We start from the raw sequence: 21,177 nt of genomic DNA on the forward strand, positions 1-21,177 counted from the left end.
ATGCCGGGGTGGGCTGGGGGCTCATTCGGTGACCGCAGGACCTCGTCATGATGAGCCACGTCCCTGGCAGAGCCTGCCCGCTGCTGCCTGCCCGGCGTTCTGGTGTGTCCTCCGCTACCTCCTCCCTTTCTCAGCAGCCGAGTGCTGCGTGGTGGGTGCTGCTCTGCCCCAGTCCCTGTGCTCCAGGGCCGGCCGGGACACCTTCTGCCGCGGTGCCCGGCGTCTCCCACCCCATGCCGGGCGTCCTGCCCTTCAGCTGCTGCCCGGCTTCCCCCCAAGGGCAGCTGGGTGCTGGGTGCCCGGGCTCCCTGCCCTCCCTGGCGAGGCTGGCGCCGGGAGAGGAGCTGAAATGGCCGGGGGGGGGCAACGGGCAGCTGGCAGGGGGAAGGCTGAGAGAGCAGATTGCAAGGCCTGAGCAGCCAGCGGGACGTTATTCTTAGCTGCCCGCAGCCCCGGGGTGTTGAGTTTCACCCACTTGTTTACTCCGGGGCGGAGGGGACTGCGAGGGGCAGCTCTTCCCCGGGGAGCTGAGCGCCGGGGGGGGCTCGCAGCCGGACCTCCCGCCGCTGGGAGCTAAGGGAGGGGGATGAGTCCCGAACCAAAAAACCCCGGCATGGCCAGCAGCACCCCGACCCCGAGCCCCAGCCGGCTCCATCGACTAGAAGCGGGGTGCTGGCTGGGTACCCCCTCCATCCCTGCCCCGAGGCCGTCCCCTCCTGCCCCCCCTGCAGCTTCCTCCCCACCGGTGCCGGGAGCTCGCCGGTGCCCGCGGCCACGCACTTACCGGGTGGGCGGCAGGGCTGCCCTCCCCGCTGCCCCGGCGAGCCCCCAGCGTCCGAGGCAGCTGAGCGAGCCCCAGTCCCAGGGAGCAGAGGCGTTGGGGGGGGCGAGTGTTTATTGCCTGTGCAAGGGGCGGCGAGGGGAGGTGTCACTTCGCCCCCCCGACCCCCCCCGCTTTTTCTTTAATCAAGCCAGTGCTATTAATATCAGGTAATGAACGTAATCTCTAGGTTAAGCTATCCTCTTATGCGTGCTGACCGCTCCACAGCTCCCAGCAAAAGACACTCCCCCGGCAGCGCTCTTTTCTCTTTCCTCCATCTTCCCGTCCCGAGCCCCCCGGATCTGCTGGGGGGGGGGGTTCCACGTCGCCCCGGCCCCTCGGGAACTCGCGGTCCTTGTGCCGGGGGGACACGGATGCTCCCGTGCATGGCTCCTTGCACCAAGGTTCGCCCGGGGAGCCCCACTGGCGCGGCCGCCCTCTCGTCACGGTAGCACCGGGAGATTGGGGGACAGGAGCGGAAGCGCGGGCAGGGACGGGGGGTGACACCCTCTGCCCGGCATCGCCTCCCGCTCCGCGGCGGGGTGGAGATGAGCAGTCCCCCGGCCTTCTCCAGCGTCCGCATATCGGGCTGCTGGGCCCTCGGGCCCGACGGCGGGTGAGTTCCTCCTTTGCTTCGGTTTTGGGTGGGTTTTTACTGTTTTTTCACCTGTTTGCTTTCAGTCCCTGCTTGCTGGAGCAAACCCTCAGGGGCCCCGGTCCTGATCCCCCAGTCCCGCTCCCCGGCTCCCAGCCGGCCGAGGGCTGCGAAAGAGCAGGCAGCAGCTGGGGGAAAGATCAGCTTCCCACGGGACACGGGATGAAGCCAGCTCGGCGCCGTTTGGCAGGCTGCGGGGGCTCGGTGGGTGGCTTTGGAGGGCTGAGCCCTTGGTTGTGTTGTTTAGGGGGTGCCGAGGACGAGCTCTCCTGTTTGCTTGCAAGTTCAGGTTTGGGGCTTTGCCATTTTTCCTTGCTGGCTGCGGGAGCTGTTGGGACCTGCTGCCTTTCCCTCCCAGCCCAGCACGGATCTGGGATGGTCGGGGGTCTCGGAGGGCAGGGGGATGCCGAGAGCCTTAGCACGGAGGGCACAGGGATGGGGACGGGAGCGGCAGTGGGGAAGGGAGAGGGGTGCCCCTCTCACCCCTGTAAATCTATGCTTGGGGTAAGCGGGAGCAACATGCTTCCTTCGTTTGTGCCAGCACGTCTGCGGAGCTGGACAGCCCTTTTGGGGAGCAGACCCCGCTGCCGGGCATCCCGCAGGGTCAGGCTTCCTCCTGGCAGAGGGATGTGGGCAGATTCCAGTGAGGCTGCACCAGCTACAGGGAAGGCAAAGCGTCCCCAAAAGCTGGGGACAGTCTGCGGAGAGCTGGTGGCAGCCGAGTGCTCCAGGAAGGCTTTGCAGGAGAGGCGTCACCGAGCCCAGGGCGATGTTTCCTTTCATATTTGCTTTGCTATGGCATTGTGCCGCTGAAACCCAGGGGGTACGCTCTGCTCGGGAAGGCTGGGGAGGGTCTGCGTGGGACAAGGACCGTCCTTTGGTTAGAGCAATGGCATTAACTTCAGCTGTAAATAAAAAGTCCCCTTCCTCCGGGGGCTTTACCCTGCGGGTAGGGGCATTGCACGGGCTTTGTCGCTGCTGCAGGGAATTCTTAAAAATTGATAGAAAGAAGTGGCCAAGTGAGATAGGTGCGAGATGGCTGGGATCAGCCGTTCCTCCGGAGGGGAGGAGAGTCCCTTCCTGGCAAAGGCAGCCGCGGAAAACATCTTCAAACCTTGAAGTGTAACATTAGGAGAAAATGCGTGACCTTTGCAGAACTCCAGGACGGTCCCACAGCCCTCCCCACGGCCGTGCTTATCTGAGATAAATCATGGGAAACGTTGATTTAAGAGCTGTGGAATATCTACCTCTTATATAGATACAGACAGAGAATTCTGTATCTATAGATATCTATAGATACAGAATTTAGGTGAAAGTCCAAGAGTATTTGGATGAGAGGAGGCAAAGCAGGCCAGCTCTTGGAACAGGATTAAAATGCTGCATCCAAGAGCAGCCCCGGGTGTGCGGGGGGAGGACGGCTCCGCTTCTCACCGAGGGCCGTCCCTGCGCCGTCCCGTCCCCGCGCGTGTCCCTGCGTCCCGCAGCGATGCCCCGGCACGGAGCTGCTGGGTGGGTCCCCTCTGTGCCAGCACCCTTGGTGTGCTGCGGGCGCCCCAGGGAACGGAGGGCTGGGACACACGGGAAAGCGGGATGTCAGCTGTGGCCACAGCCTGTAATTCTGGGCACAGCCGGAGCCGTCGGGGTCCAAACCTCCTCATCCCCGCCAGGAACTGGGTTACGTTGATGCTGATCGAAGGCACCGGTAGCAGACCTTGCAGAGGTCAGCCTCTCGCTCGGGCTCCGAAAACCAGAGTTTTGCCCAACTCGGGTGTCGCTTTGGGAATCGTGGCTTCAGTCAGCATCACAGCGTGCGGATCTGCAGGCTGAGGTTGGCACAGGAGAGCTTGGTGCTGTGTTACACCAAAGAGCAGAGCATCGCGAAACGCTCGCCTGTCGCATGGAGACCGGTGTCTATCCCCAGAGGAAAACCGGCTGAGCAGCCCTCGGCGGCAGCACCGGCGGCACAGCTCTCGAGTAACCGCAGTCCCGGGAGAGGGGCTGGGACACAGATGAAAGGAACCGTTTTATTTTCTGGTAAACAACTGTGTCTTTGTCATCTCTTGCTTTTATCAAGCCAAAATGACTTTGTTTATGCACCGGCATCGTTGGCTGATGTCAGCCCCGCTCTGGGAATAGCGCGCGGTGGCTAATTGCTGCTGCAGCGTCACCGGTGGGAGAGGAGACCGAAATACCCCGTCTGGGTTTGCTTCTCCTGCCTCTCTGGTGGAAGGAGCCATCTTCACACAGAAAGAAACCCCAGAAGGCTTTCCCGGCGGGTCTCACCTCCTGACGTTGCTTTTTAAAAGCGATGGTTGGGGTGTTTACAGGTCCTGGGTGAGCCGGAGGTCGGCGGTGCTCGATGCTGGTCATGCGTGCCGATGGGCTCGTGCAAGGGACGGGGTGTTGGTGGCTGGAGGCTCTCGCGGGGGGACTCTGTAGGTGCACACTTGTAGGGTCGGCATCGGTGTGAGATGTCCTGGTGCAGGGGCAGGAGCTGCAGCCTGCCTTTTGCTAGCAGGGGTTTGGCAAAGCCAGGCAAATCGCTGTCTCCTTGCCTGCTCCACAGGGATATGCCGGTACGGGAGGTGGGGATGGCGTGCCGGCGGGATCCCACCATGCTCCAGGGGTTTGCCAGGTCGCTTTACGCACAGATGGCCAGTCTCAAATTTTGATCTTTATCTAAAATTGTTCTAAAAAGGGCTGGGGGAGAGAAGGGAATTAATCTTCATACCAAAACAGCTTAAAATCAAAACAAAATCTGTAAAGCCCTGCAGTTTAAGCCCCTTCAAGAGCAAAAAATAACAGAGAGGCAGCAAAGCCCCGCCAGCTCGGCTGGGCTGTACCAAACGGTGCCAGGTTTGGAGCGTTCAGTACCCGGGGCTCTGTGACCTTGCAGGGGTTTCATTTCCAACCCGGTCATAGCTGGGGAGAGGAAAGCATGAGCAGGGAGAGCCCTTTGCACCTTCTCACAGGCAGGAGACATCCCTCCCGAGGCGGCGTAACAGCAAGCAGGGAGGAGCGGGAGCTGGTATAAATAATCCTCCCCATCCCCGTGCTGACCAGGCAGCGTGGCTGCAGCTTATCTCCTGGCCAGAGGCCACTTATCGCCTCCCAGTCGCTGCTCTCCTGCTGCCAAGCTCAAAAGGGCTCCCGAGGGTGGTTCGTTCCTCTCCCTCCCCAGGGCCGTGGCGGGAGGGGAGATAAGAGAGAGGCATTTAGCAGCTCCAGGGCTCTGGCCGTGCTCAGTTCTCGCTCAGCTCACACAGCAAAGCAGATGCAAATGGCTTGGCAGCCCTGCTGCCCGGCTCTGGCCAGCTCACCGGCTTGTCCCCAGGGGTTTCAGGCCTAAAGGGTGGGAATACTAGAGGTTTGGGTGGGAGTGGAGCATCTGAAGTGGGGAGAGGAAAGGGATTGTGCGTGGGGGGACGAGGACAGTTGAGTTGTAGCCCATGTGTTTGGCTTCCATCCCCCAGAAAGGTCCCTCGGCACGTCAGGACAGGTTGTTGCCTTCTGTAATAACACTCCTCAGGGCTTTTGAGAGCTCACTGGAGCGTTTATTTAATGTAGACGTTCCCCAAGCAGTAAGGCTGTAGGAAGTGATGCTTGCGCTGCACCTTTTCCAGGTTAAAATGCGATCCTGCCTGAGAATTTCTTGATGTTGGCCACGGCCTGGGGTTGCAGAGGTGTGGGTGCTGGTAGCGCTGCAGCAGGGCTGTGGTTGCCTCTCCCCCTTTTCCATTGCGTCCCTCACCCGTACAGCATGGGATCACCCGGAGACCCTGCTCCCACACACTGGGAACGCGGGCCCTTCCCCACCACCGGTAACCGAGCTCCTTCCTCTCCCCATCCCCAGCAACAGCAGTGCTGAATCCTTAGACCGGCTGTACCCTACGGTGGGCTCCACCAAGCCACCCCGAAAGCGGACCACTAGCCAGTGCAAGTCTGAGCCACCCCTGCTGCGGACCAGCAAGAGGACCATCTACACAGCTGGCCGGCCACCGTGGTACAATGAGCATGGGACGCAGTCCAAAGAGGCCTTCGTGATAGGTAGGCAGAGGCAGCGCGTGTCCGGGCTCTGTCTCACCTCTACGCTTCATCCGGTGCAGGCTAGCACGGGCAGCATCGGTGCTGCCTGCCCGGTGGCTCTCCAGGAGATCTTGGGGGGATTCCTGCCCCACAACCTCCTTGGAAACTTGAGGTTGGCTCCAGACTCCAGGCTGTGAGTTGCTCAGCCCGGACAGGAGCGGGGAGAGTCCCCATGCTTAGTCCGGCATTGACTGGGTGAGCTGTAGGGTTGGGCAGAAGCTGAGAGTTTGCAGATGGGGGTGATGGATTACAGCAGGCGCTGGGCAGACCACAGTCTTTGCTTGTTGTTCCCTCAACTCTTGCTGCCTGGGTTGTCACAAGTTCCCAGGGATTAAGTCTAGGCTGGTTCTCATGCCAGCTCTCGCCTTGTTACACAACCTTCTAACGAAGGGTTTCCCAGCTTTTGCTGTGCACATTGCTGGCAGTTCTAGTACGTGCCAATTGACATTTTCGAGGATAATCTCTCTCTGGTAGTGCCTGTCGATCTCCCTCTTTGGAGTTTCCTCCAACTTAGTGCAACAGAGCAGGACCTGGGCTCTAGCCTGTGGTTGGAAAGGCAGACTGTGGGGTGGGTGGCTTCATCCCCTTTTCCCTGGCAGGCCTGGGAGGAGGCAGCGCCTCTGGGAAGACCACGGTGGCCACCATGATCATTGAGGCTCTTGACGTCCCTTGGGTGGTTCTGCTGTCCATGGACTCCTTCTACAAGGTGAGGCTGCGCGTCATCGTGGCCAGGCTCCTCGGGCTGCCGTGGCCCTTGGCATAACCCCCAGATGGGGAAACGCAATGTGGATTTAGTGACAGCCTCATGGTTTCCCCTTCTAGATGGTTCTTGGGGCAGGGGGAGAAGTTGCTGGGCATGGCGGTGGGGAGGGAAGGCTGCCGGTGGGGACGGCCACGTGCACTGACCTCTTCTCTGTGGGCAGGTGTTGACCAAGCAGCAGCAGGAGCAGGCAGCCAGCAATGACTTCAACTTCGACCACCCCGATGCCTTCGACTTTGACCTCATCATCGCCACCCTGAAGAAGCTGAAGCAAGGCAAGAGCGTGAAGATCCCCATCTACGACTTCACCACCCACAGCCGGAAGAAGGAATGGGTACGGGACACTGAGGGGGGTGGGACAAGGTGGGGGGACTGCCAAGGCAGGGGAGGGGGGTGCCGACTGGACCCCTCCAGTCCCTGCCTTTTGCAGTCAGACTCGTGCAGTCGCCCTCTGCTCTGTGGCTGGCCCGGGGCGCATTTTTCGGGTGAGCTGTCACAGCCACTAACAACCCGGAGAGATTCCCCGGGATGGGGCATCTCTGAACACGTGTTCTGTGTCTAACCGCATCCATTTTGACTCTGCAGAAAACCTTATATGGCGCCAATGTGATTATCTTTGAAGGCATCATGGCATTCGCGGACAAGGAGCTCCTGAAGGTGAGCAAGGGTTTAGAATCGGTTCTGGGGAAGCCTGACAGGCACAAGTGCTGCAGCCCCCTCTTCTGCAGCCCTATATCACAGCACAAAGAGAGTCCCAGGTGCCCGGGGGCTCCTGTGCACCGCTGGACGGGACCCTGTCCTCCCACAGCGCTTCAGCATCACCCCTACAAACCAGCCCTCCACCCCATAGCCAGCTGGGGGGAGATGGTGGGAGGATGCTTTCTCCTGAGGTTCAGCAGCAGGGAGATGACCTTCCCTTCCAGGTTACACCGGCTGCTGCGGCACTTCACTGTGCAGGAGAAATAGGCCTCGGCTCTTGCAGCGGCAGGGGAAGAGCCCCCGGCAGAGGTCAAGCGTTTCAGCAGAGACCTTGATCTCAGCCGTTTGTTCCCAGGAACTCGGAGCCGAGTGGTGACCCGGTCCCTGGCAGCGGTGGTGCATCAATGTGACCAGAAATAGCCCACCTCCACGCTGCATGCCACAGCTTGCACAGCCAGAAGCAGTGTCTGCTGTACTTCTGCTGCGCAAAGCCTGGTGTTCCTAGGGTGGACTCATCCAGCACTTCAGGCTTTCTTGGGAATTGTTTGGATACATGAAAAATGCTATAGGAGGGAGTGATAATGCACAAACTTAGCCAAGCTCAGTCTAGAAAGTTTCCTTCCCTGCCAAGCGAGCGTTTGGGTTGCACTTTCCTGGAGCAACGATGACCTCCAGTGGACAGCTGGGTAAATCCCCCAGGAGTTTCCTCTGAGTATCCCTGCTCTTGTCTCTCGCAATTAAGGGCAGTGTCATGAGCTGACCTGCTGTGCTTGGCTCCCTTCCAGCATTAACAAGCCAGCGCTCCTGGGTTAAGCCTGTTGGTCTGTGTCGGGGGCATTAACTTCTCTTGTCTCCTCCTCGCTCTTAAATAACATCCAGCCAAAGTGTTGGAGCTGCTTAGAAGCGGAGACAGGGTTTGGAGGAGGACAGGTCTCGGGGGGCATGAGAGTAAGGGGCGGGTGGCAGCAAGGGACTCGCTGCAGCATCTGCACTGCCAGCCAGGTTCAAGTTCAGGGGCTGCAAAGCTCCCTCCAGGCCGGAGCAGAGCTGAGCCGAGTTCTGTTAAACTGGTGGTGTGCTGTGCAGAGGGCTCAAGCCTTCTGGTTATGGCTGGTGGAGAAGGTCGGTTTGAGTTACACACCTAACCTGGTGGGGTTTGTTCCTTCCCCTCTCGTTTCAGCTCCTTGATCTGAAGATATTTGTGGACACGGACTCGGACATCCGCTTGGTGCGTCGCCTGCGCAGGGACATCAGCGAGCGTGGCCGTGACATCGAGGGTGTCATCAAGCAGTACAACAAGTTTGTCAAGCCCGCCTTCGACCAGTACATCCAGCCCACCATGCGGCTGGCCGACATCGTCGTCCCCCGAGGTACCTGCCCAGGGCTGCCCCGAGCTGCCGCGTGGCTCAGTCCTGAGTGGGACCTGAGAGACCCCGTCACTCTGCCCTCAGCTCTGCTGGCCAGTCCCACCGCTGGCTGGCGAGGACAGAAGAGTGGCTGTCCCATGCCAAAGCGAAGGTCCCTCCAGTTGAGCGTCTCCAAACACTGGCTGAAAGCAGATTCCTAGGGGAAAGTCTGCACTTTTCCCTCAACCGGTCTCCTGCCCTGCCAGCTCCTGCAGCTTAGCGATTTAAAAGCTAGAGGTGACTTCTAGATACTCAACAATAGATTACTAAATAAAAATTTAATAATAGCAGGAATGTCTCCTGCTGGGTAATGGTTTGCTAGGGAAGGGATGTTTGGGGTACGGTGTATTTTTTAACATAGTGGGGAGCTTGGGTTAGAAATGTTTTTCAGGCACTGCTAGCACTATGGTCCTGACCAGGCTGTCTCTCTTTTGCTTTTGGTTCACTCCAGGGAGCGGAAACACAGTGGCTATCGACCTGATCGTTCAGCACGTCCACAGCCAGCTGGAAGAGGTAAGAGCTGCCTGGTCCCCCGGGTGTCAGTGGTGGGGTCAGCCTTGCCTGTGCAGCGGTGGCATTGCAGGACGCAGTGCTCTGGGTGCCAAGGTGGGAATGGCCTGGCTTCCCTCCGTGCTCCAGGCGTGTGAGCCACGGGGCTGTCCCCATGACCTCCTCCCAGCCCTGCTCCCTCCATTTCAGCGAAGGAGACTGCCTTGTCCCTGTGCTCTGGTTAGTGCAAGGCTCCTCTGCAAGCTGTGGTCCAGCAGCAGCTTCCTTCCCTCCCTGGGAGAGCAAGTCATCTGGGGACAAACCAACCATCCTCCAGTGATCTGAGTGATGTACCCTCCCTGCCTGCAGCCCCCCTGGGGCCAGCATCGCCCCAAACCCTGCAATACTTCAGCTCTCTGGCTCTGGCTTCTCCTCTTCACCCCCTTGCAGACACTGCTGCACAGTCTTGCCACTCAAGAGCCCACTTTTCCACTTCTATATGTTGGGTGCAGCCCCTGGGTTTCAAAACTCAAAGTCTTGTCATGTTTTACGCCCAGCCTGAGCCCCGATCCAGGCACATGCTCCATCACTTCCCCATCACTGGCTTTAACGAGTCTTCTGTGTGTCCTGGGCCAGTCCTGACCAGTGGTTTGAGCCTGGGACCCTTCGATCAGATGATGCTGTTGTGTGTTGCTGTTCCCTGAGCAGCACAGCCTCCTCCCGCCCCACGTTTGTAGCTTTGATGTTTAAGTTGCGGAGATGCTCAGAGTGATGTCCTGGGAGGTGGAAGGAAGGAGCGTGACCTGGAGGTGGATGCACTTGAAAGTAAAGGGCTGGATTCCCGCAGGCCTTTCTGAGCTCCCAGACGGCTGGAGCCGCTCGGCCCCTGGGTGTGAGCCGGCACGCAACAGCATCGTGCCTCCCACGCCTGCTCAGGAGGGATCGCTCTGATGCAAAGGCGTGTTGGCAGGTTCCCCCTCCCGGAGCACCCCGCTCTCCGCAGGGCTGCAGGCGGCAGTCGGGGGCTTTCTGACTGCCCGGATTTACAGCACTGAGCTCTGGCAGGTCGGGAAGTTGGTTTCTAAACCCTAGGTCACAGGAGCAAGGATCAGAGCCCTGGCGTCGTCGCTAGCACCGGGCTGAGGAGGGCATGCAGCCGCGGGGCACAGGCCAGGAGGGGGGAAATGGCTGTTTCTCCCAGCCCCTGGGATCTGGTCAGGAAAGCTTGCGGCTGGATGCTGCAGCGAGCAAACACGGCAGCTCCTCCCCAGGGCGCTGCTGCGAGCCAGGCGAGGGGTTGGCTTGGGGAGGCTTTCGTTTACCTGGGGAGGGGAAGAAGGGGAAAAGGCTACATGTGAATGCAGGAAAATATTCCTATTTTTCCTTTTCTTTTATCTTGAAACGACCCTGGTGTTGACAATGCTTAATACCGGTTGCATTGTGTCTTTGTGTTGCTGCCGCAGCGTGAACTCAGTGTCAGGTAAGAGCCCCTAACTCTGTCCTGTCTGTGCAGCCCGAGGCATTTCCAATGCCAGGCACTGCTTGGCCTAACCCTGACCTGCAGTCGAGACCAACGGCTCACCTAACGCACGGCCTCGTCACGCTCGAAGCTGACGAAAGGCCGCCTTGTCCTTGGCTTTGGGACCAGCAGGGACAGGGCTGCTCCCCAGGGATGTACTCGTCCTGCGAGGGTACCCCCAGCTTGAGCGCAGACCTCTGAAGCTGGGGCAGGGCCAGGTTTGTTAGCTGGGGACTCCTGGTCTCTCCAAGAGGGGAGGCTTTGCATCCTGGGATTCTCTTTTATTTCCCTTCATCCTTTAAGACGAACAGTTGTTCAGAGCCGCTCTCCATCCCTGATGATTAAACATCATTAAACATCAGTTATTAGATTAACCAAAGCGGCTCGCGGGTGGTGGGAGCCCCGGATCCCTCGCCGCGCGCAGAGGCTCTCAGCTGCAAGCCTGGTGGCACCCAGGAGCGTAGCAGCTTCGGCGTGGCGAGAGGTCCCCGCTTTCCTGCGGTATCTAAAGACTACACAGCAGCTACTCGGGGACTAAGAAAATACTTATGCCCTAATCCAGCAGGATTTCTAATTTCTCAGTATCTGCAGGTGGATGCTATAAAGTATACGTTGATTTACTTCACCTCTTCAGCATGTGGATCCAGATGGGACTTTAGCTCTCTTGCTTCCATTAAGCAGCCAGCTAAGTTTCCAGGTATTTTTGTAGGAAGCAGAGAGGATGCATTACTGCAGATGGGTTTCCATTTAGATCTCCATCATTGTATGGAGACATTTAACTGAAGTAACCCTAAAATTTACATTTGGCATACAACAAGCTTTTAAAATACCCAAGATGAACAGGAAAAAGACTCTGCTTTACTTATTTCTGCTTAAGCCACTCATTTCCTAGACTAGGCAACTGGATGTTTTATTTTATTTCTGTTTGCTTGTTTAACACCATGGGGCCTGACATTTCCACACAGACAGCGTAAGCTTCCCTGTGTGTCTGGAGGTCCAGGTGGGAAGGTGCTCTTTAGCGTGGAGAGAAGTCTCTTGCTTTAAAAAATTGCAGGAATAACAGAGTAGACTAATGTGTGTGTGTGTGTGTGTGTATGTATATATGCCCACGTGTGTGTGTGTATATATACACACACGCATATAAAATTTCCTTTCTCTCCAGTGATTCTCCTCTTTCATCAAAGTGGCACTCAGTACAGGGGATCTTTTTGTGCACCTTAAAAATCAGGCATTTAATAATAGGTCAAGTAAGTATTAGTAGTTTTATGATAGCAAGTTTGGAAAGGTAACTCTGACCTCCAGAAATAACTCCGTGATAACCACAGCCACAGACATTTTTATGTTCTGTTTAAGGCTCGTGGTTTCCATTTATGCCTTTGCCAGAAAGTCTGGAAAAAATTTCCTGCAAAAAAATCTGTTTACACTCCTGGAGTCCCAGTGCTTTTACTGCTGCTGCGGTTTCCCGTCAGCTCCTCTGCGGCTCCACGCTCGCAAGAGGAGCGAGGTGGATGGAGAGACGCGTGTCAAGTGAGATGTGCTTGGCAAATACGGGGCTTTTCATCTAAAACAATTCCCTATCCTCTTGTCTTGAATGGCTTCATCTAAATGTCACGCTTGTTTTTCTGATGTCACCGCCTTTTGGCGGCCGTGGGGACGCAGCGAGGCCTTTGTAGCTGGTAGAATAAAACCTGGATGCTTAGATCTGGCCCCGGTCCGAGGTACTTCTGTGGTCCTTGTGCTCCGGGCTGGCCCTGGGCTGCCTCTCCTGACCCAGAGGGTGGCTGGGACGGGCAGGGAGTGCCTCTCCCCGCCTCTCAGCTGATCAAATGGGTGAATTCTGAGGAGTTTAAAGAAAGTGGTGCCGTTCCCTGGACCTGCAAGCCTTGTTTTCCTCCTGTAACTGCTGGCTGCTGAGGAGCATCGCTGCCTTCCTCTGTATTCCCTCAGAGCACAGGACAGACCTTAGCGTCCTTGCAGTTGGGATATTTCTTGTCCAGCTTCCCACATGTTTAACCGTACGTGTGCTGGAGATGTAATTACGTACAGGCACTCCCAGGTGAGTATTTCTCCTCAAGCCCGGCAGCCAGAGCCGGACCGGTGAGCCCATGCCTGCCGAGGCACAGTGCTCTCAGCCGAGCCTGTTTTCCATCCCTTCTGCCACGTTATTTCAGCAACCAGCCCGGCTCTCGGAGCCAGTGCTCTTTTCAGCTGAATTCCCCTCACCAATCAATATTCCCCACCCCCAAGGTCTCGATCAGCTTGGCATGCCCTTTGCCAATTGTGTCTTTAAATATCAACCCGTGGCGCAGTTTAATAGCCCTTGTTTGAAATGTCAGCCATGAAAGCCAGCCGCTGTACGTGTTTGAAATGCCTTGACTGCATTAGCTCCTTTGTAGCTGGATGTCTCTTGTCTGCTTCCTGCTTGATAGCATGCTCAACAAAGAGCTGAGGATGTTCCCTGAAGCCTTCCTGAGAGATGGTCACCCCTTTCTCTCTCTCTTTCTTTCTTTCTTTCTTCTTCTGGTTTGTTTTTTTTTTCCTTTAAAGCTTTTGTTCTGGGGGGAAAAAATAAGTGTCCAAAGTGAGACGTTTTCTTGACGTGTTCATGGCTGCCCGTCTGAATTTTCCGTCACGGTCCTGCCTGGCAGGGGGAGGGACAGGAAGCCTTGTTCTCGCAGGCAGGCTGCCTGCAGGTCGCGGCGGCAGAGACCCGCTCCCTCCGTCCCTCCCGGCAGGGCTGGGCAAGGGGTTTCATCGCAGGCGACACGGCTGTGACGGGGCGGCTGCCGGAGAGGCTGAGCTCTTCTCTCTGCCTCAACCGGCAGCCCCTTTCCAAGGGATGGCGATCCCAGGGCAGGTCCAGGTGAACTCGGGGGAAGGAAAGTCTTCCCGGTGGGCGGTGATGTTCAGTTGAGAGCTGGGTTTCTCCCCATGTTCCCAGTGCTCTTGGCTTCCCAGGCTCTTTGAGGCTTGAGCAGATCATCTCTCCAGCGTGGCAGGAGGTGGGCACCCCTGTGAGCCCACAAGCGGTTTGCATGGGTGCGGGGCAGGGGTTGGATGAAGGTTTTGCAAGCTTGGCCTTGAGCGCCTGCACTTGTTCTGGGATTGCAGCAGAGCCCCGGGCGAGGGCTGGGCATTTCCCTCCGGGCTCTGAGAGCTGCAACTGGTGTTGCAGTGTGGTACTACCTGGGACAGAGATGGGACAGTGTCTCTGCCGTGACTGTGGGGCGGTGAGAGCAGACAGAGCTTTGCCCCCGTGGAACCAGGAGTGGAGCCGGTGCTGTGGAGAGCAGCCATGGCATGACTTGGTGACCAAGAGAGGAGCGCTGGGGTCTGTACGGCAATGACCTGGGCACCAGACAGGTCCCAGAGCCGTAGATCAGTTAGGGCTTTTTTTTCCCCCCCCTTTGACTAATGACAGTGCTTTTTCCTTTGTTTCATGTCTTGTTTGTCCCTCTCCCCTTAAACTCTCGTGCCTCCTGTCTTGTGTCCCCCGAACATCCCTCCCACCTGGTGACCAGAGGAAGCTGCGCTGGGATATGTGAGGAGACAAACGCTAACAACGGCAGTGTTTTGGTTGTGACACTAACGCCGGGGAATGGGGGCGAGGGCTGTGCAGTGTGAGCCGCGTTACTAACCCGGGCAGACAGCTCACAGGGTCCTGCTTTGCTGGGGCTGTCCAGGGGAAACGGGAGTGGGGGGACTTGAGAGACCATCTTTATCCTGACCCCAACAATGGGACTTGCCACTGTCCCCCCGGAAAGCGCCGTGGGGATCCCCACAGCACTGAGCAGCTTCCCTGGGCTGTCAGGGACAGGGGCCTGAGCAAGGTTGCATCCAGACCTCCCCGTCCCCGCACTGAGCACCAGCCCCTGCGCGGGTGTCGCAGGAAGGTGCGGAAAGCTCGGTGACAAAACGCTGACAGTGTTTCCCCGGGGGTTGTTGACAGCTCGGGGTGCAGGGGAGGTGTTCCCAGGCCGCTCTCGGAGGTAGGAGCGCTTGCTGGCATCTGCGGCAGGGAGCAGGAGCCGGGTCACACCGCATCTCACCTGCAGCACCACAGAGACCAGGCCAGGAGAGGGGCTGCCCATCCCACTGGTGTAGTGGGATGCTGTGACATTGACCCGGCCGTGATGGAGGGGAGAGGTGCCCGTGGCAAACCCAGGCCTGTGCCCCTGGGTGAGCCGTGGTGGGTGGGAGACAGCCCTGTGGGCTACGACCCCTGCAGCTCCTCTGGTCTGGGCGACAGCGGTTTGTCACCTTGGCAAACCTGGCTGGGGCCAGGAGTGGGTGTGTGGCTCTGTGCTGGGGGGCTCATTTCTGCCCCCCCCTAGAAGGCGGCAAGCAGGCAGCCCCTGCGCAGGCACCAGCGTCTGCCAAAGGCAGGGCTCAGGTCCTCACCCGCCGCGTGGGTCTGCACCCCTGGGGCCAGGAGGGGTTTAGGCAGGGCTGTGCCCCCAGGATCTGTCCCTGGGCCAGATCTGGCAGGAGGAAGGAAGCGGGGGCTGCGGGAGCAGAGCTGCTGGGTGCTGCTGGCAGCACAGCCCTGGCGTGGGAGCATCTCCGAAGGCAGCTAACCCAAGTTGCAGTGACTAACAGAGTGAGCTCGCTTCACTGACAGCAGGTCCGGGGCCTTGAGGGCTGCTTGTCCCAAACAGGCCGTGGGGTCTGCGGGCAGCAGGAGCGTGCTGGGCTTGGCCCCAACCCAGCCGGGCTCTGCCGGCGGCGGGCAAGCCTGCGATGGGAGTACAACCCATGCCACACGCTCCGCAGGGCCACGAGCTGTCTCAGCTCTCGGGAGCGTTCCCCACGTAGGGGCTCTTTGCTGCTATGCAGGACCGGAGCTGGCAAAAGCAAGAAGGAGCCCTTAAGTACCCACAGGCCTTGGGAATGTCTCGTTTGATGTTGGTCGGCCAAGACCAGGAGATGGCTATGTGGATGGAGGCCTCAAGTCATCTAGCCCTGCCCTCCTCCATTCCTACCCAGTCATCTTCTCTGTCTTCTTCTCCGCTTGTGTGCCTCTGTGTATGTGTGTGCAGTTAATCCAGGTTTCTGCTTGATTTGAAGTCTTAATCACCTGGTGCTTTCGTTTGTTTGCTCTCTTCTCCTCCTCCCCAACATCTCTCTGACCGGGGTGCAGCCGCTGGCACGTGTGTGATCTGACGTGTGGCTTTCGGACCCCAGCCCTCCTCCCAGACAAAGTCGCTTGTCCATCCTGCCCAGCCTTGTGGAAGCCAAATAGATGTGACCGTCATCTCATTACTGCCGCTCTCAAAGAGAGAGGTGACTAATGGGGCTCCATTGTGCGCTTCCCCATGAATGGTGTTCCCTTGATCCAAGAATAGCTCCCAACCCTATTAGTTATGTGGAGATGAGTCACACAAAGCCAGTCCTGTCCAGCTGTAAAGTCTTGAAGCTGTTCCCAATTTGGTGTCGATCTGACTGTCCTTGAATGGACCAGGCGCTCTCTGAAATGGTCTCGTTGCAGCCTGGCTCCGGATCGAGCCGTGTGCCAGCGCCGCAGGCCTGGCTGCCTGCCCCGTTCCTGGTGACATCTGGCACTTGTAGGACAGAGACAATCACAGCAGCTCCTCCTCACCGCATGAGTTCAGGATCCACCACCAGATAAGACTGCCGAGCAGGAGAAGGTTTTGATTTTGTTTTCCACTTTCTTCCCAACCAGTGGAAACCAAGATGGGCTAGCCACGGGTCAGCTGCCCAGCAGGAAGGGCAGGTCCTTGGGCTGCAAGGTCCCCCTCTGCCTGCCCCCTTCGTGGGAGCCGGTCCCTTGGCCATCGCGGGGGACTGAGCAGGGCTGGCTGCTCGTTCGGCTCGGCTGGATGGCCTTGGTGTGCGTTTGCAGTGTGAGATGACATCTGGGAGGATGGCTCCGGCCGTGTGCTGTGCACCAGCCTTCGGGCAGCCTTGCCCTGAGACCTTCTGACCATCTGTTTGGTTTTCAGGGCCGCCCTGGCCTCTGCCCACCAGTGTCACCCCCTTCCTCAGACCCTCAGTGTGCTGAAGAGCACCCCTCAGGTGAGGGGCATGCACACCATCATCAGGTAAAGCCCCCGCCGCCGTGGCCTCCTGGGGTGGGATGGGGCTTGGCTGCCGGCTGGGGCGGGCTCGGCTTGCTTTGGACTCCCGAATCCCACTTGTGCCTGTCCTCGCGGCTTGGGGACACGGGACAGGGCAGATGGTGGTGGGCCCTGCGTAGAGGAGCTGTGCTGTGAGTGCTCCATGGTCTTGCCAACCATTTTTCTGCTTTTTGCCTTAAAACTGCCACCACAATTCCAGGCTCAGCCGGTGGGCCCCATGCAAACAAGGCACTGACAGCCAGACAGGGGCAGGGGCTGCCCTCCTCCACACAGCCTCTGACCTCTGTCAGCATCTCCCGCGGCACGTTTTGGTTCAAGGGTTACGTTGGCTTTCCCTCCCCTCTAGAAACAAGGAGACCAGCAGAGATGAGTTCATTTTCTACTCCAAGAGGCTGATGCGGTTGCTGATTGAGCACGCGCTCTCCTTTCTCCCGTTCCAGGTGGGTCCAGGGCTGTAGCTGGGAGGGTGGGCAGCAGGCGCTGTGTTTCCTCTCCGATTCCTAACCTGTAACTGCCAGGGAGCTGGGACAGTCCTGGTGCTGCTCCTGCAGCCTTCCCCATCTATCAGCCCTTTCCTCCTAGATTAAAAAGGGGCAGGGCTCCCCTAAGCCTTGGAGCAGTGGCGTGGCCCTGGGTGACAACTCTTTGTCCAGCTTCGGTTTCCAAGGGTCCAGAGCAGCCCGCAGCTGGCTGGCTTCCCGGTACCGGGGCTCCTCTGAGAGCCACGTTGGAGCCCCTGGTAATGCTTCTCGTGTGGTTTTTTGTAGAGTTGCACAGTGCAGACCCCTCAGGGACAGGACTACGAAGGGAGGACATACAGCGGGAAGCAAGTAAGTGGAAGCAAAAAGTACTGTTCAGACCTGCCCCGTGGTGTTACATTGAAAGCCCTGCGGATGCAGGGGAAGGACACCCCTGGCTTCTCAGGGCTTCCGTCAGGCCTGGGTTTGGTGCCTGCTGTCATGAGTACGATACCCTGTATCATGGGGACAGGCGGCAGGTCGGTGGCCAGGGGTGCCAGCAGCAATGTCGCTGTGCCACTGTTGCCCTCCCATTGAGGGAGGCAGCCTGGACTGGGAGCGGCACAACCCTCTTGGAAGGGATGTGCTTTGGGGTTACCCATTAGAGTCCCCCACTGTCGAGACCCCATGCCATACTGGGGTGGTATGCACCTCCTACACCGCGCCTTCCCCTTCACCCTCGCTGTGTGCTGCAGATCACCGGGGTGTCTATCCTGCGAGCGGGCGAGACCATGGAGCCAGCGCTGCGAGCGGTGTGCAAGGACGTCCGCATCGGGACCATCCTCATCCAGACCAACTGCAACACGGGCGAGCCGGAGGTAAAGCCCGGGGCCCTGGCTGCCGAGGACATCTCCTGGCGTTAGCCTGCACGCAGGGGGTGACTCAAGTATTTCCTGAGAGCTCTTCAGCGATCCGAGAGTTGATGTTGGCGGGGGTTGAGTGCTCAGAAGGCGAGTGCTTTGAAAGCTTCTGAAGTGGGCTTTGCCAGCGTGTTTGTGCACGCAGGGGCTGGTTTGCCGTCCAAGTGTTTGCACCAGCGCCTGGCTCCAAGCTGGGGTCCCACAGATAGAGATGCATGAAAGGTCCTTCACCCCTCTAAGAGAAGGGCTCGGGTTGCTCCGTTCGCCTTCAGCCTGCAGCCTCTGAGCTGGTCTCTCTTCCTCCTGCCCAGCTCCACTACCTGCGGCTGCCGAAGGACATCAGCGAAGACCACGTCATCCTGATGGACTGCACGGTCTCCACGGGCGCAGCAGCCATGATGGCAGTGCGGGTGCTGCTGGTACGGAGGACGTCGGGCACGCTGCAGAGGGCTGGTAGTTTGCTCCCAAGTAACGTGCAGAACACCGGCCGCAGCCATGCTGAGGGGCTTTGCGCTGAAACTGGCTTCTCCCTGCAAAGGAGGGTGTGATGGGAGACCGCACAAGCTGGGGTGACTCTGTAACCAGGCGTTGACAAAGTCACCCCTCCCTTGTGTAGTAACAGCCTGGATTTAGTTGGTTTCTTGGTCCTGTGCCCAGTAACCCCAGCTTGCCACAGATTGGGGAGGAGAAAAAGTGGCTCCAGAAAAGGCCCTCGAGTGCTCCGAGTGCTGCTCCCTGGAGGCATGGGCCATAACATGCCTTAGATACCCTTACCCCGAGCTGTCTCTGTGCCTTTCCTGTAGGATCATGATGTCCCAGAAGACAAGATCTTCCTCCTCTCCCTGCTTATGGCGGAGATGGGTGTTCACTCAGTCGCCTATGCTTTCCCCCGGGTGAAGATCATCACCACAGCTGTGGACAAGAAGGTGAATGACCTTTTCCGGATAATCCCCGGCATTGGTAAGTATCTGGGTAGGAATGAAATCGGGGGTTTTTGGTGCTTCTGGCCCACTCACCAGAGGAGCTGAAGCCCTAGTTGTCAGCAGCAGCTTAGGTCTGGCCTTATTTTACCCCGGGACCCACTGCCTCTCCTGGGTCCTGCTGCCATGTGGGTGTTGGGATCGACATGCAGGCTCATGAGCTCCTTGTTGGCAGAAGGAGCCATTCCACGTGCCGTGAGCCTCCTCCGGCCCCGGGTGGAGAAGCTGGGCTGGGACAGCTGGAGCGGACCTGTGCCCACCTCATTCCCTAAGCTGCCACCTTAAACAAGCTCATCCAAAACAAGCTCACGGTGTTCTGCTGTCCTCGCCTCTGCTGTGCCAGGAAACACCCTTGCCACCGGGTGCTAAAACAGACTCCAGGCTGCTCCAGTTTCATTGCTACGAGTTTTAGAGCTCTTCAAGCTGTTGGATAAACCTGCTTTTGTTCCCTTGCCTGCTGGGACGAGGGCAGGCTGGAGGACGGGTCCCAGGGCTCCCTGCAGAACTGCACCGTGACTGCATCTCTCTCTTTCTTCCTGCAGGGAACTTCGGCGATCGGTACTTTGGGACGGACGCTCCTCCCGACTGGAGCGACGATGAAGATGCTCTTAGCACTTAGCTGGATGTGGAGATGCCACTGGCGACAGGCAGCTTCAGCACCGCACCTTAACCCCTCTGTCCATTGCAGATTTCTCCTTCCTCGTCACCAAGCATAGATATTTTTTTCAAATCTTACATTGGAGATCTAGGGCATATTTTTTCAAAGAAACACAAATCCTAGTTTGACTTCGTGGACAGTCGTGTGTCCCAGCATAGAGCGGAGTTAATTTATTTTAATTTAAATATTTGCCTATATAACTTATTGGAGATATTTTATAAAGGAAAATAATAAATTTTTTCTCTGGTTTTCTTGAATGGAGCCATTCTTTGTCACTTCCCATGGGTGCCCAGAAGGATTCGCAGCCCTTCGGGACTGCTGCCCTGGGAGGGGAGATGCTGCAAGCGGTGGTGGGAGGTAGAGACCCTGCTGTTGAGGAGCAGGGTGACCCTGCAGCCGTGGAGCGGTTCTTACGGCTCTGTCTTTGTGCTGGTTACAGGCAGCTGGTGGTTGTTTCTCTTCAGTGAACACTGAAGCTCTTGCACCCCAGGGAGAGCCTGCCCGACGGGACACACTTGCTCTGTCTGATGTTACTGAGGCAGGGAGGGAGCCTTCACCTCATGGGAGCTGGTGGGGACAGAGAGCACCCTGTGGCCTCTCTGCGAGGACAGGGTAACCCCCCTCAGACCAAGGTCTCCTGCCTGCAGCAGAGCTGTGAGCAGGAGAAAAAAACCACCACTCCCATTGCCCAGCTCCCTCCTCTTGCTGCCGTGCACCGGGGAGGAAATACCACACTCTAGATCCAAGTGAAGGGTTGGTACCAGAGGAGAGGCAGTTCCTCATGTCTGCAAGGAAGCTGAAGTTCCGCTCAGATCACGTCACGCTTTAGCTTCAGAAGCACCAAGGCCCCGTTTCAGTTCAGCAGCCGAAGCGAAACACAGCTCACCCGAACACCAGCTTGCTCTTGCTGAATCAGAGCTGCTGAAGATGTGGTGAGGAGCAGGTCTCGTAACGGTCTCCAGGAAGCTGTTAGCAGGACAGAGTAACCTCAGCGGAAGGGAGCCGGCCAGCCCCACGACGTGGATTTAGTCAGAGGAGGCTGTGACCCCTGTGGCTGAACACAGAGTATTTTCCTTTCCTGCGTGATTCAAAGTACCAATGCAACATCCTTGTGCTGGAGATAAACGGCCCAAGAGGAGCAAACCTACCCCTCGGCTAGGCATCCCTGGCTCAGAGCCTGCTCCTGAGGGGTTAGGCAAGGCAAGGCAGGCGCTGCCGGCAGCGAGGAGAGCGGAGCCAGGAGGGGGATGTTCTGGCCCTTGCCAAAATGGAGAGTCGCCTGGTGATAACTCGGTGTGGGCTCAGGTGTGATGAGCCCGAAATAACTGCCACTGCTCTGCAGCACGTTGTATAAATTCTCAACTAAATTTAAAAGAAAACACACGCCCGAGTTCCTGCAAGCGCTCGGCGAAAGCATGAGCCCTCGGCTTGAAAGCCACGCTCAGAGCCAGCACTGACACTTGATTAGTGTCTGCTAAAAATAGCTCCTTGCGTAGGTGGAAGGAGAGCTCATAAGCACAAACACAGGAGGATAGGCAGACGCAGGTTTTTTTGGCTGGGGCAGCAGGTGAGCAGTGGTGGGACAAGGGATGGCAGGATCTCCAGGCCCATGGAGGAACATGTCTGTAC

At 58.0% G+C, this 21,177-nt stretch overlaps 1 protein-coding gene across 4 annotated transcripts; it reads left to right on the forward strand.

The window, feature by feature from the left end:
* Window positions 1–1,368: 1,368 nt before the first annotated feature.
* UCKL1 (uridine-cytidine kinase 1 like 1) lies at window positions 1,369–19,805 on the forward strand. 4 transcript variants are annotated; one of them, XM_050907461.1, is made up of 15 exons: window positions 1,369–1,436; window positions 5,329–5,522; window positions 6,161–6,267; window positions 6,485–6,655; window positions 6,907–6,978; window positions 8,201–8,390; window positions 8,878–8,939; window positions 10,379–10,395; window positions 16,398–16,496; window positions 16,879–16,972; window positions 17,300–17,362; window positions 17,746–17,868; window positions 18,222–18,329; window positions 18,714–18,870; window positions 19,433–19,805. In XM_050907461.1, the coding sequence occupies exons 1-15, from the start codon at window positions 1,369–1,371 to the stop codon at window positions 19,507–19,509; spliced, it is 1,602 nt and encodes a 533-aa protein (XP_050763418.1). In that variant the 3' UTR covers window positions 19,510–19,805. The 4 variants fall into 4 exon arrangements, with proteins under 4 accessions (XP_050763418.1, XP_050763416.1, XP_050763419.1 ...); XM_050907459.1 differs by lacking the exon at window positions 10,379–10,395 and adding an exon at window positions 13,956–13,975; XM_050907462.1 differs by having other exon boundaries at window positions 5,335–5,522.
* Window positions 19,806–21,177: the final 1,372 nt, after the last annotated feature.

Source organism: Gymnogyps californianus, chromosome 17, assembly GCF_018139145.2.
Source record: "Gymnogyps californianus isolate 813 chromosome 17, ASM1813914v2, whole genome shotgun sequence".
Classification (NCBI taxonomy): Eukaryota; Metazoa; Chordata; class Aves; order Accipitriformes; family Cathartidae; genus Gymnogyps; species Gymnogyps californianus.

Coding starts and splice junctions, on each gene's coding strand:
- UCKL1 (XM_050907459.1), top strand. CDS start 1,369: ATGAGCAGTCCCCCGGCCTTCTCCAGCGTCCGCATATCGGGCTGCTGG. Junction 1,437..5,328: donor GCCCTCGGGCCCGACGGCGG/GTGAGTTCCTCC, acceptor CCCCATCCCCAG/CAACAGCAGTGCTGAATCCT. Junction 16,497..16,878: donor GGCATGCACACCATCATCAG/GTAAAGCCCCCG, acceptor CCTCCCCTCTAG/AAACAAGGAGACCAGCAGAG.